General features: G+C 35.7%; 1 protein-coding gene across 1 annotated transcript in view; it reads right to left on the reverse strand.

Annotated features, from left to right (window-relative positions):
- stxbp5a (syntaxin binding protein 5a (tomosyn)) overlaps window positions 1–8906 on the reverse strand; it is a 136689-nt gene extending 127783 nt beyond the window's left edge. Inside the window, exons 1-2 of the mRNA XM_073853202.1 lie at window positions 7871–8906; window positions 2705–2802 (exon numbers count right to left, since the gene is read on the reverse strand). Coding sequence (XP_073709303.1) covers window positions 2705–2802; window positions 7871–8008 — 236 coding nt within the window. The 5' untranslated portion in view covers window positions 8009–8906. The remainder of the gene's footprint in view (window positions 1–2704; window positions 2803–7870) is intronic.
- Between the last annotated feature and the right edge of the window lie 3898 nt (window positions 8907–12804).

The raw sequence follows: 12804 nt of genomic DNA on the forward strand, positions 1-12804 counted from the left end.
GTCAGAGCGTGGGCTTTTTGGGTCCTCTAGAGAGTGGTTCTGAGCGCTGACGATTTGGAGCATTTCTTCAGCGAAATAAAGGTTTGCACACATTTTATTTCATTTATAAAGTGCTGTGCTGTAAATTATATTATTTTACACAACATACAAGGACGAGATGTCAGTCAGCAGTGTCATCAGTGGTCGTTTTGCATGATGGAAACGCCTTTTGCCTTGCATAACATAAATTGATTTAATTCATTATAATACTGGATATAATTTGTTGTTAAAATATGTTCTCTAATCTCTCTAACCACAGTTTTGCTTATGGGAAGGTTATGGAGTCAGTCACGGCATCTTTCAGCTATGAGTGAAACGCAAGGCAGCGGTCTAGGTTTGTAGTTTCCCCGGTAAACCGCAGCCCATCAACCGGCTTAGATTTTGCCAAATTGATATGCTACTTTTAAATGTTACATTTTACATTTCAAAAATCATTGTTAAATTAGTTTAAATGTTTCTATGTTGTATTCACTTAAATAAATTCTATTTGTCTTATATTTTTGTCCATGGGTGTTCTTGATTAATAATAAATGTTCATATTTTGATTATTGCTGTTGACTATAATTATGCATGTGATTTTCCATTTCCAGCCCATTTTAAGTCAGCAATATACTAATTTTTATAGTTAAATAAAACAACCCAGCATGTTGGATAAAACATTTAACCCAACCAGCTGGGTCAAAATAACCCAGCATGTGTTCTTTCCAATATTTACCCAGCACTAGGTTGCCAAATAATCCAGGTTGGGTTGTTTTTAACCCAGCATTTTTTAGAGTGTGTAATTGTTTAGCAGCAGCAATTCAACAGCGTCACTATATTCCGCCAATACCAAATACATTGTCATATCTAATACCATGCTAAAATCTTCCAAGAGCTGTCTGATAGAATTTAAATAAATAGGTGGGTTTTATTGTATATCAACATTCAAACATTTGGGGTCTGAAAGATTTTTTTTAATGTTGTTAAAAGTCTTATGATCAACGAGGATGAATTTGTTTGATCAAAATACAGTAAAAACAGTATTACTGTAAAATATTATTACAGTTTTTTTCTATTTTAATATATATTTAAAAGGTAATTTATTTCTGTGATGGCAAAGCTGAATTTTTTCCAGTTACTTTAGTCTTCAGTGTCACATGATCCTTCAGAAATCATTCTAATATGCTAATGTGGTGATCTAGTACCATTTCTTTTTATCAATGTTGAAAACAGCTGCGCTGTTTAATATTTTCATGGAAACCATTCAAAAGAACAGCATTTATTTGAAATATTATAAACACTAACTGTTAATTTTAATCAATTTAATGCAATCTTGCTGAATAATTTCTTTTGCATTGTGTTGGCAAAGCTTGTGTTTTTGCAGGCAATTTAATGCATCCTTGCTGATTAATTTCTTTTTTTTTTTAAATACTTTGAAAGGCTTCATCTTTCAAAATCTGTCAAACAGTGTTTCATTGTCAATCGCACACAAACATTTACAAATATGAATGAGATAACATTGCAGAAATATATAGCTAAATACTGAAATTTGTACAGATATAATCTGACCAGATATACCAGCATAACCAAAGTCAGTCACAGTTTTGCTAGTCCAGCTAATATTTGTCAACAAGCTCTAGCTCTGTAGCTTAGTAACAGGGACCAAAATCATTCACAAAATAAAAGGTGAGTCTTCATTCATACCAATCTTGAGTTTCCTTTTGCATTGCCGACGGCGTGAAGAAAGAAAGAAAGTAAGGACGGTTGCACTAATCACAATTTGGAGTCTCTTAGGGAGATTTCCATTTGCCCTCATCTCACAGCAGCCGACGTTTATCTGATCACATTCGCTCAAAGAGGCTAAGTATCACCAAACTCCTCAGAGAGCAAAGACGATCAGTTTCTAAAGAGGCTGTTCTCTGAAGAGCCGCCGCATGTATCAACTTCCAGCAATATCATTCAACATCTGACAAAGGGCGATGTCAAGCGAACTGTTCTTCCGTCTTGACTGACAGCAAATTATCCCGTAGTGACGGCAGAAGAAATATTTTCAATTAGAGCCGTGCTCACTGTGAAAAGTAATGTCATGCCTCTGTGTGTACGAATGAATCGGGGAACGTGGAAATTCATTTCCAAATCAAAGGCCATCTATTTGAATACAGAGTGTGAATGGAGATTTTGATTAGACAGGAAGTTCTTTGCCGTCTCTGAGGTGGGAATAGACCTTAGTGGCTTGTTCGGTATAATTAATATCTGAATTTATGTACTAGGACTCACTCATGAGGGTGATGAGAGAGTCACTGAACTAATGTGATGTGCCTTACTGATCCCAAATCCCAATCCAGTAACAATAAACGTCTTTTACAAAAGACTTATGACGGGTCTGACTGACAAGCCATGACAGAGGATCAACTCAGTTAAACACAACAACTGGCATCACTTTAAAGGAGATGAAGCTTGTTGTGGTGCAGCATAATGTAGTCACATTTCAGAAAGGCAAAACTAACAGTGGGTCATTCATGTCCTAATGAATTTCTTATTAGCTTGACAATGCCCTTAAACGCGCCAGTAGTAACAGCATACACCTGATGACACAACTGATAAAGAAACTAAACACTTACTGACAGGTTCACACTGCACCTGAAACAAAGCAGACGTTATTTCAGTTCCATCGTGAAAAGGATACAATCGTAAAGCTCCGCTCTGAGTCCCGATGGCAAGAATTTTCTGGACGGGGTCGAATGCCATAGAGGAGGGCTGATAGGGGAAGCCATGGCGCACAGTCTGAGGATCAAACCAGAAGAGAAAAATGTTTTAAAAATCACATAATATAAAGGTTAGGGGCATAACCACTACAGAAATTTACTTTAGAATTTAGGCCAGCAATTAAACAACTTTAAGATTTATTTATTTTTATTTTTTATTTTTTTTATTTTATATTTTTATTATTTTTGTATCTTTTTTGCTTATGATGAATGTTTCATAATAATTTAAAATGTGGTAATTGAAATAAAGCTGAAATAAAAATCCTAGATTAAAAACTTTAAAAAGAAAGTACATTTATTTTAGTTAATTGCCAAGGCAACTAATTTTCATTAAGTTAAAGTGCTAAACTTACTAAAACTCAAATAAAAATACATTACCAGTAAAAAGTTTTTGAACAGTAAGATTTTTTTTAAAAAGCAGTCTCTTCTGCTTATCAAGCCTGCATTTATATTTGATCCAAAGTACAGCAAAAACAGTCACATTTTTAAATATTTTTACTATTCAAAATAACTGTTTTCTACTTGAATATATATATATATATTAAGATATAATTAATTCCTGTGATCAAAGCTAAATTTTCAGCATCATTACTCCAGTTGTTAGTGTCACATGATCCTTCAGAAATCATTCTGATTTGCCATTCAAGAAACATTTTTATTATTATTCATATTTAAAACAGCCGAGTAACATTATACACTATACCATTCAAAAGCTTGGAGTCAGATTTATTTTATTTTATTTTTCTTAAAGGAAAGAAATTAATACTTTTATTTAGCAAGGATTCTTTAAATTGATCAAAAGTGATGATAAAGACATTTGTAATTTTACAAAATGGTTCTATTTCAGATAAATGCTGTTCTTCTGAACGTCTTATTCATCAAAGAAACCTGAAAAAACTCTACTCAGCTGTTTTCAACATAATAATAAAAAATGTTTTTTGAGCAGCAATATCAGAATATTAGAATGATTTATTAAGGATCATGAGACTGGAGTAATGATGCTAAAAATTCAGCATTGAAATCACTTGAATAAATTACATTTTAAAATATATTCAAATAGAAAACAGTTGTTTTGAAGAGTAAAAATATTTCAAAATTGTACTCTTTTTGCTGTACTTTGGATCAAATAAATGCAGGCTTGGTGAGCAGAAGAGATGTCTTTAAAAAACATGAAAAAACAAATATTTTGAGTGGTAGTGTATTTTTAAGCTAAATCAAAATTTTAAATGAATAAATTAAAATATAAAAATAAAAGTGAATCCAAAACAATAAAATAACACTTGTTTTACACTCTATTATTATTTACAGTAATATTATATAATATTTATAATGATTTAAAGTATAGTGACAAAGCATGTGTATGTATGCTATGCAGCACAATGGAGTCAAACTTCCCTCAGGGCCAATTCAATATCAACTGAATATATCCAACTATTTAAAAATCTAGCTATTTGAATTGCTCAAACAATCCTGATGTGCTATAGATAGACAAAAAACAACAGGCAGTGAGAACACAGACCTTGCTGCATTGTATCCAGAGAACAACAATAATGCTTGGCTACAGGTTTACAGCACTGGCCTCTGCTTAACAGCTGTCATCGTCTCACTCTGTCTGTGCTTTAAAACCTAAAGGGTGCCTGCACTGCTAGCACTTCTGAGCATCAAAACGCGGCTATAATGCTGTCTAGCTAGGTAGCTCGCTGTGTTTTGAGACGCGGCCTCTCTGTCTCTGTATGTTTGTTTAGTGGCTAAAGCGGGTTACGTAAGCGGCGCTCATGGGGACGGTACCTGTCGGCGAGCTGCGCAGTAGCAACAAGCTTCACTTCATCCTTTTCCATCTCTCTCATTTCTCTTTTCATCTTTTCGCTAATTATGAATTAAATATTAACCTAATCCAGCGTTCGTATGGGTTTCATTTCAACCTGACAAAAAAGACCAAAGCCTGTGTATGTGCACTCATGTAACCTCGTTGAAAATCATTAGATTAATGATCATCAATTAGAGAAACAACTGTATCAATATCGTGCCTGACACCATTTTTATAAAGATTACTTACGTCATAATTCACCACACTTCTCTTCAGGAATCATTAGTAACATGAATGATAACAGCATATAAGCTTTTGAAAATAATTAATGTGGAATAGATTTGAAAACATTCTCAGTAGAATAATTATTAGAAGGCGTCGTCAGGATTCTCCCCCTTCAAAGACTGACAGCAGCGTGAGCCAATAGCGTTCAAGTGCGGGCGGTGAAGAAGCCGTTTATTGGTCGGACCTACAGAACGAATACGCCCCCTTTAATAAACGAGTCGCTGCTCGGATTGAAGGAGGTCTCACATTAATGAACGAACTCAGTGTATGCTGAAGATGAGGTAAGGATTTTATTGTACATTTATTTAGATATTTTTAGCTTTAACTGATGAAATAATGGCCAGCATACGTGAAAATGGAGGCAGAAATAACAATTTTGTAGTGTCTCAGCAAATCTCTACACTAACTTCAATATAGAGTAATAAGATTTGTGAACGACTCAGTGTTCAAACGAATCGACTGAGCAAATGATTCAATGGCTCACTCATAACTAGGGCTGTCACGATTCCTTGATTCAATTGGAGTATTCGATTTTAAAAATCCCTCGACTGCAGTTTGCCAGTATGGAGTACCCGGCAAAATACCGGATGTATAATTTATTGTTATCATTACATGTTATCATTAAGTGAACTGTTATTACTTACATGTGTGGAGCATCTCAGACTTCATCTCTGCTTATTGCTGTGAGTCTGAATTTATAACGTTCATCTGAGAACACAACGTGCACCATTTCCTCAGAGTTAACACGTTTTGATGCCCACATATTCAAGAAATTACAGTGGCTATACCTTTTCTATTATAAAGAAATGGCCAAATATTAAAGATTAAGTGGACGTTTGAATTAAATGTTGTTTAGTAAATATTAAACATGAATTAGATCTTGCAGTAAAGTGTAAAAACAATCGTCAGGCTGTTGGCGCCCTCTGCAGGCATTTGTTATAATGTGAAATGTACATTATTTCTATAGTTTATAATGCATTATGTATTTTCACAGTTTTGTTCAATAAAACCATATGATTACTTGCTTTCGATACTTTATTGCCTCATTGCTATTATATATGTATTTTAAGTCATTTTAAAGACTATTGTTCACTTAGATATATTTTTATTACTACAAAAATATATAATTTTCAGATTACTCAATTAATCGTCAGAATAATCAACAGATTACTCGATTACCAAAATAATCATTAGTGACAGCCCTACTCTAGAGTCTAGACACTAACTTCTATATATCGTAATAAGATTTGTGAACAACTCAGTGTTCAAACGAATCAGCTGAGCAAACGATGATGCTTCAATTCAATTTGATTCAAAAATAAGTAAATAAAAAGTGTAAAAACAATAGTCAGGCTGTTGGCGCCCTCTGCAGTCATTTGTTATAATGCGAAATATCCATTAATTCTATCACAGATAGCACACGTACGTCTGCAAGATGTCTGATCTGGAAAGCATCTGCTGTGTACAAACATCTGACAGACGTCTGTAAGATGTCAGTTTGACATACATCCTAAATCATAAATAAAGACATCTTAAAGACATCTAATAGACGTCTATTTAAAAAATATGTCTAGATGTAAATGCAGACGTCTCCGTGATGTTTGTGTGCTATCAGGGATAGTTTATACACATTATGTATTTTCACAGTTTTGCTCAATAAAACCATATGATTACTTGCTTTTGATACTTCATTTGAATTAATTATTATTGCTTCATTGCTATTATATATGTATTTTAAGTCATTTTCGTTAGTGACAGCCCTACTCATAACACAAAAAGCACTTGTCACCACCTACTGTAGTAATAAAGTAACCTGTAGCATTGTTGACTGAGTGAATCGGTTCACTGAACTGATTCGAATCTTCGAAATGAATTAAAATGCCTATCCCAGCTGCCATGCTGTCATTCTCCTACAGTTTCCCCACACATGTGTGTGGGCTCATAATCTAATGTAGACGTGGATTTGCGCGGAGCGCGATAGATGAGGAGAGAAGCCTCGGCAGAACCTGTTTCTCATCCATTGTGCTGCCAGGCCTAATCCAGAGAGGGCAGCTAAACCCACCAATACTCCAAATTAGGCCTATTCATAGCCCATTGGACACACTGGCAGTCTCAAAACCTAGTGAGCTGCCTACCCAGACAACATTTATGCACCTATAATGGCCCAAAATTGTTTTTCGATACACATACTGTACAGCGTGTGCCTGCATGCGCGTGTGTGTGTGTGTGTGTGTGTGTTCAAAAAGTGTCAAGAATGATTCTGGGTTTACAAGAAAATACTAAACATTGCAAATGACACATTAATCCCAGCACAGTAGATTATGCAAGAAACGGGTTGTTTATCCCCCCTCCCTCCACTCGAGCATCACAGCTTCATTCTATAACCACACATGATTCAGACGCTTTAATAAAGTAGCATGTTTAACACTGGACACTATGAGGGGAGGGAAACGGAAGATGTGGACAGCAAAAGTAACCGTGTGGGTATAAACGATCTTTGTGTCGCGCATGAATATTTTACGCATTTGTGCGCATTTTCCAAACACAGAGTCAGCTCTTTCCACGCACAGCTTGAGAAAAAAATCATTTAGTCTAGGTTTGAGGGGGCAGAGTAGCCTATGATAGTACAGTGTGTATACAGGCTAACACATACGAGCGTTTTAATGTAAAAACGCATTCCACTGGTGCGCAGTCAAAATATAGCCTACTGAGCACTGTCATATGCAATAAAACATAAGAATGACATCATAAAGCTCACATACAGATTAAAATGTGATTTTTACATTACAGCATTATGTGATGCATCACATCTACCTACCTACTAAAGAGACGCACGTTAGGCTATCTTTATTCTAGTATATCTATATTTCAGTAAGACTAAGGATAAAGTGTAAAACACAGCATGCACTAAGTGGCACTTGCGCGAGGTTTATTAAAGGGAAAAAAACACACACACATCAGGTGATGTTACACATTGACTTGAAAGCTTCCCCACCTTGCAGAGCTGGAAGTGATCAGACTGGAGCGTCTCCGGGATGAACTCGTTCTCTTTGGCCCCGAGCTGCGAGGATGGAGAAGGGGACGACACGGCCGTCAAGCCGTCCAGCACCTTACGGATATTAAACTTCTTCATTTTCCCCCCGGTGCGAGTGACGGAGGGGGACGGGAGCACCCGAGTCGAGATCAGCCGTGGATGATGAGGGGGAAAGCCGCTCTCGCTCGTTTCTGCAGCACGTCTCTTTAGACCTCACATTTTAAAAGTGTTTTTCACCGTGTCCTCCATGGCTAAAGGCTTGGGTTGTGAGCGTTGATTTGTTTTGCTTTTTATTAGCGTTTGTGGGGTGTTCGTTTATTCTGACTCGGCGTCCCGCTGCGTCTCAAATTCCCTCTATCCTCTCTCTCCCACTCTCTCTCTCTCGCTCGCTTGCTCGATCCCTTCTGCTCGCCACTCAACGCGGAAACACCGCTGCAGCGCCGCGCATGCGCACACCGGACTGGATGACTACTGAAGCCTCCTTCCAAACGCTTTTCCCGGTGACCAGGCAAGACTGTGGAGCGCTGAGTGAGCCTAGCGTCACATTGCAGAAATGAGGGGCGGGACTCTGCACCTGGAGCCGCAGAGATGCAGGATGGAAAACGCATCAGTTTCTCTTGGTTGATCAGGTTGATAAATTCATCAGATTCTCTGTAAAATGGATTTGAGAGGGGAAAGGTTTTTCAAGATATGACTTTTTTTTTCATAGGCACATACCTTACAGACTTGGCTACAAAAAGCTATCGATCTCAAGCCTATAAAATGATTCACTGAAACTTCTTGAGACAATATGGGCCATTCTACAGAATTGGTTCAAAGTAAGAGTTGGGCACGTCTTGACAAAATGTGTCTTTTTCCACAAATTTAGCATGAATGCAAATTGTATACTATTCTAAGGTACACTTTTCTAGTAACTGTGCAGCTAATTCTCATATTGTATTTTCAGAAAGTTTTGGAATATTTGGCCTCTCCTCAAATTTGTCACTACCGAAAATATATAATTTAATAAGCAGGGTTATACTGACCCATTAAGTTTTGTAAATATATATTTATTCTATTTTATTAAAACATTTTTTAGAGGTAAATCAATAGGCCTAATAATTACCATTTTAACAATATTTCAAGTGTGATTTATGAGATTTGTTTTATTTTGAATCCCATTTTTCTCTGTAAAAGGCAAAAAGTTGCTCATACTGATTTCAAACATAACATTCATAACATCTTGATAATTCAGTATACTTTATTTATGACAAAACATTCTATGTTTCGGTCGTGACAGCACAATTTCGGTAGTGACAGAATTTTTAACCCACATACTAAAACATACTAAAATACTAAAAATGTGCATAACTGTAAAAAAAAAAATTATTAACCCTAAATAAAGGATTATGTGTTCGCTTTTGCCATTATCGAAACAATGATGACATGTTTCGGTTTCGGTAGTGACAATTTTAAGGAATAACACCCCAAAAAAAAGGATGTCATTACCGAAACTTCACCAAATGTTTTGGTAGTGACAATTTTAGATTTGAACCTAGCTCAAAGATGCTAATCAGCACATGGTTAGCTAACAAAGTTCTAAACATTTGTACATAAACTAAATATTATGAAATAACTCCCAAAAAATGTGCTTAATTGCAGAAAAAAAAAGGTGTTTGGTGACGTTCCTGATTTTTAGACTTTTGAAAACAATTTACCTCAAAATGATGGGACCTATCTACTCACATCTTGTAGCTATGAGAGAGAGGGACACAGGAATAATTCCTGATCATAAATGTAGCGGTGTAGTTAAAATCAGTTTTAGCCAATGAACTAAAACATACACTGTTTTGGTAGTGACATGAAAAATGCAGGACACAAAGTTTCATGATTTTTCATGATTTCATGGTTTCAATTCTGTAGAATGGCCCATATACGTTTAGAGATATTCAGCTCTAAAATATTTATTTATTTTATTTTCAGCTATAAAATATTTATAAAAAATTGAAATCTATATTATTTAAAGCAAAATCTCAATGACTGTAAAAGTCATGGAAATATATTGGTCAAAATGTTATTAATCAAACACACGTTGATCATTTGTGACATATCCAATAGTGTCAGACTGTATGGGGTAAGTTGTCATATTGGAACCTGCTATTAAAAAACATTTTATTATAAAAGAATGGGTACTACTGAATTGAACAAGTTAGTAAAATTGATAATTGAATCCTACACAAGGAATAATCCTAAAATAATTTCTTCTTTCTACCAGGCCCTGAGGGAGAGTGGAAAAGACTCATCTATTAACCAGAAATGGGAAAAAGAAGATCATCACCAGGCATTGGTATAATCAAGAAGACACCCCCTCACTTGGTGAATGGATAGAAATTGTTAAAGAAATATGTAATATGGAAGAATTGACTTTTATTTTGAGACTCAAAAAGGACTTGTTTCTAAAATATTGGAAGAAATGGACTGAATACTGTAATATAAACAACCACTGAATATAAATACTGTACAAGTGCAAATTAGAATTTTATGCATACTTGTTAAAAAACAGAATGTATACCCCCTACTGTATTTGTTTTATTTGGATTTTCTTTTTTTTTTCTTTCTTTTCCTTTGATGTAAAAATGTTCCATAAAAAATAAAGTAAAAAAAATAAAAATAAAACACATTTTATTATAAACAGCATATTATTGTAAACACTGCTACTACTGTCAAACTGTTTTGAAACGATCTGCTTTGTGAAAATCTATACAAATAATTGTGAAGTGATTATAGTCTTTAAGCAACATTTAAACAGCAAAACTATTCAAGATATAAAAAAATATAATTTCTTTTGCAAAGGTAAATTGCAAGTGTATAAAATTAGTTTATAAAAACACACTCTTGTCTGAATGCATCTCAGTGTGGCTTCATACTGTTAAATTGTTGTCACAAAAGCTATCCGCCTAATTCTTCAACGCGGAAATAAGCCTATAGGCGAGACGTCCGGTTCATTAGCCGCTACAGAGAAATAGCAAGAAGAATAACAGTGTGAAGTAAACAGTAAAACTGTTTGCACTACAAACCAGTGTGTTCATAATTTGCAATATCAAGCAGAAAAAAATAGCTTGATGCGGATGAGACCAGAAGCCAGATCCATAAAATTTACAAATGGCCGTGTCTGCTCTTTTATTTCTCATTATCTTGTATTTCTCATTTAAGACAGTTTGAAATCAACACCACTAGAGAAAACAATCATTTGCGCAATTGCATTTAGACTTTTTAACTAGACCTTGGCTGGCTCTATACAATCCCAGCCAAGGAAGAAGGGTCTTATCTAGCAAGACGGTCATTTTCTAAAAAATAAAAAAAGGACAATTTATATACTTTTTAGCCTCAAATGCTCGTCTTGTCTCTGTATTCTGGTTCAAGAGAGTTGGGGTAGATCAAAAAACTAATTTTCTCATTTTCTTCTCCAACTTCAAAATCATCTTACATTGCTGTTTTATCCTTTTTTTTAGTAACGGGCGTTTGATCTTCTTTGCATGTTCACTTTGTAAACACTTGTTCGGTACTTCTGCAGCGATGTAGGATGATTTTGAAGTTGAAGAAGAAAATTAGATTGGAGTTTTTGGACCTACCCTAACTGTCTTGAACTGGAATACAAACGAGCTCATGCAGAACTAGACAAGATTTTGAGGTTAAAAAGTATATAAAATGTCAATTTGTTAAGAAAATGACTGACTGTTTCGCTATAGATAATACCCTTCTTCCTCGGCTGCATGGGATAGTTTAGAGCCCTTTAAAGCTGCATTTAAATTGCATTTCGGAAGTTCAAACTCACAGGCACCATAGAAGTCCGCTATATGGAGAGAAATCCTAAAATGTTTAGTTGACAATTTCTTGTCAACTAAAGAAAGAAAGACATGAACATCTTGGATGACAAGAGGGTGAGTAAATTATCTGTAATCTTTTGTTCTGGAAGTGAATTTCTCCTTTAACTATCTAGCTCTGTTTGCTTTCATATGTCTGATGTGAGATACAGAGGGTCAGAAAGGTCACAATGGCTCAACCGTCAGTCTTCCCACCGCTGTTTAAGAGTGTGTCGCTGGTAATCAACTTGGACATCTGCCCTTGTTCAATGAAGGGCAAGTTTACTCTTCGCGGTCAGCCAGCAATGCCTGTTTAGTTGAGGCTAGCTTGTCTCTGTTCATGAGATGATATTAGTTTCTTTTTGAGAAAATCTTACTACCATTGAATCAAAACAGCTACTAAGTTAATTTGGATTACACATGTATCATTGCAAAATAGCATATGGTCTGATTAGTGACTTTAAAAAGTTCCCAGTATATGTAAATAACGTCAACCTAGTACCCATGACAACCACGCTGATGAAGACAAACACTAGGCCTTTACTGAGGTTTGGAGATCCCTTTGATTCTCTACCCTTTCATACTGTAACGATGGAGATAAGCGTTGCATGCATTTCCTTATCAGGCCCTGGGAGAGGCTGAAGAGACCCTTATATGGTAAGGGCCGTCCTCATGTACGTATGAGGCACTGACCAATCACCTGCTCGCTACACACACAAAACACTCCATAAACCACACACTGGAACATCAATGACTTCATGTTTCCCAATCACTCTGTTCTCTTTTATGCATGATGATAATAAGAGAGAGAAAGAGAGTTTAGTATTCAGCATTAAGTGGATGTGAGATTGACATTTGTAAGCTTTGATAAGACCCTCCCACTGATGAATGTTTGGCTAGTTCACTAAGGAGGGGCCAAAATTTACAGAAGCATGACTAAAGCAAGGGACTCCGCAATATACTTTCTTTGCTGACGTGGGTTTAATGCAAGAAGCAACAACCCCACTAATTACAGGTGCAGCATTGTAATTTAGTGTGCACCGGTGCATATGA

The sequence above is a fragment of the Garra rufa genome, chromosome 13 (assembly GCF_049309525.1).
Source record: "Garra rufa chromosome 13, GarRuf1.0, whole genome shotgun sequence".
Taxonomy (NCBI): Eukaryota; Metazoa; Chordata; class Actinopteri; order Cypriniformes; family Cyprinidae; genus Garra; species Garra rufa.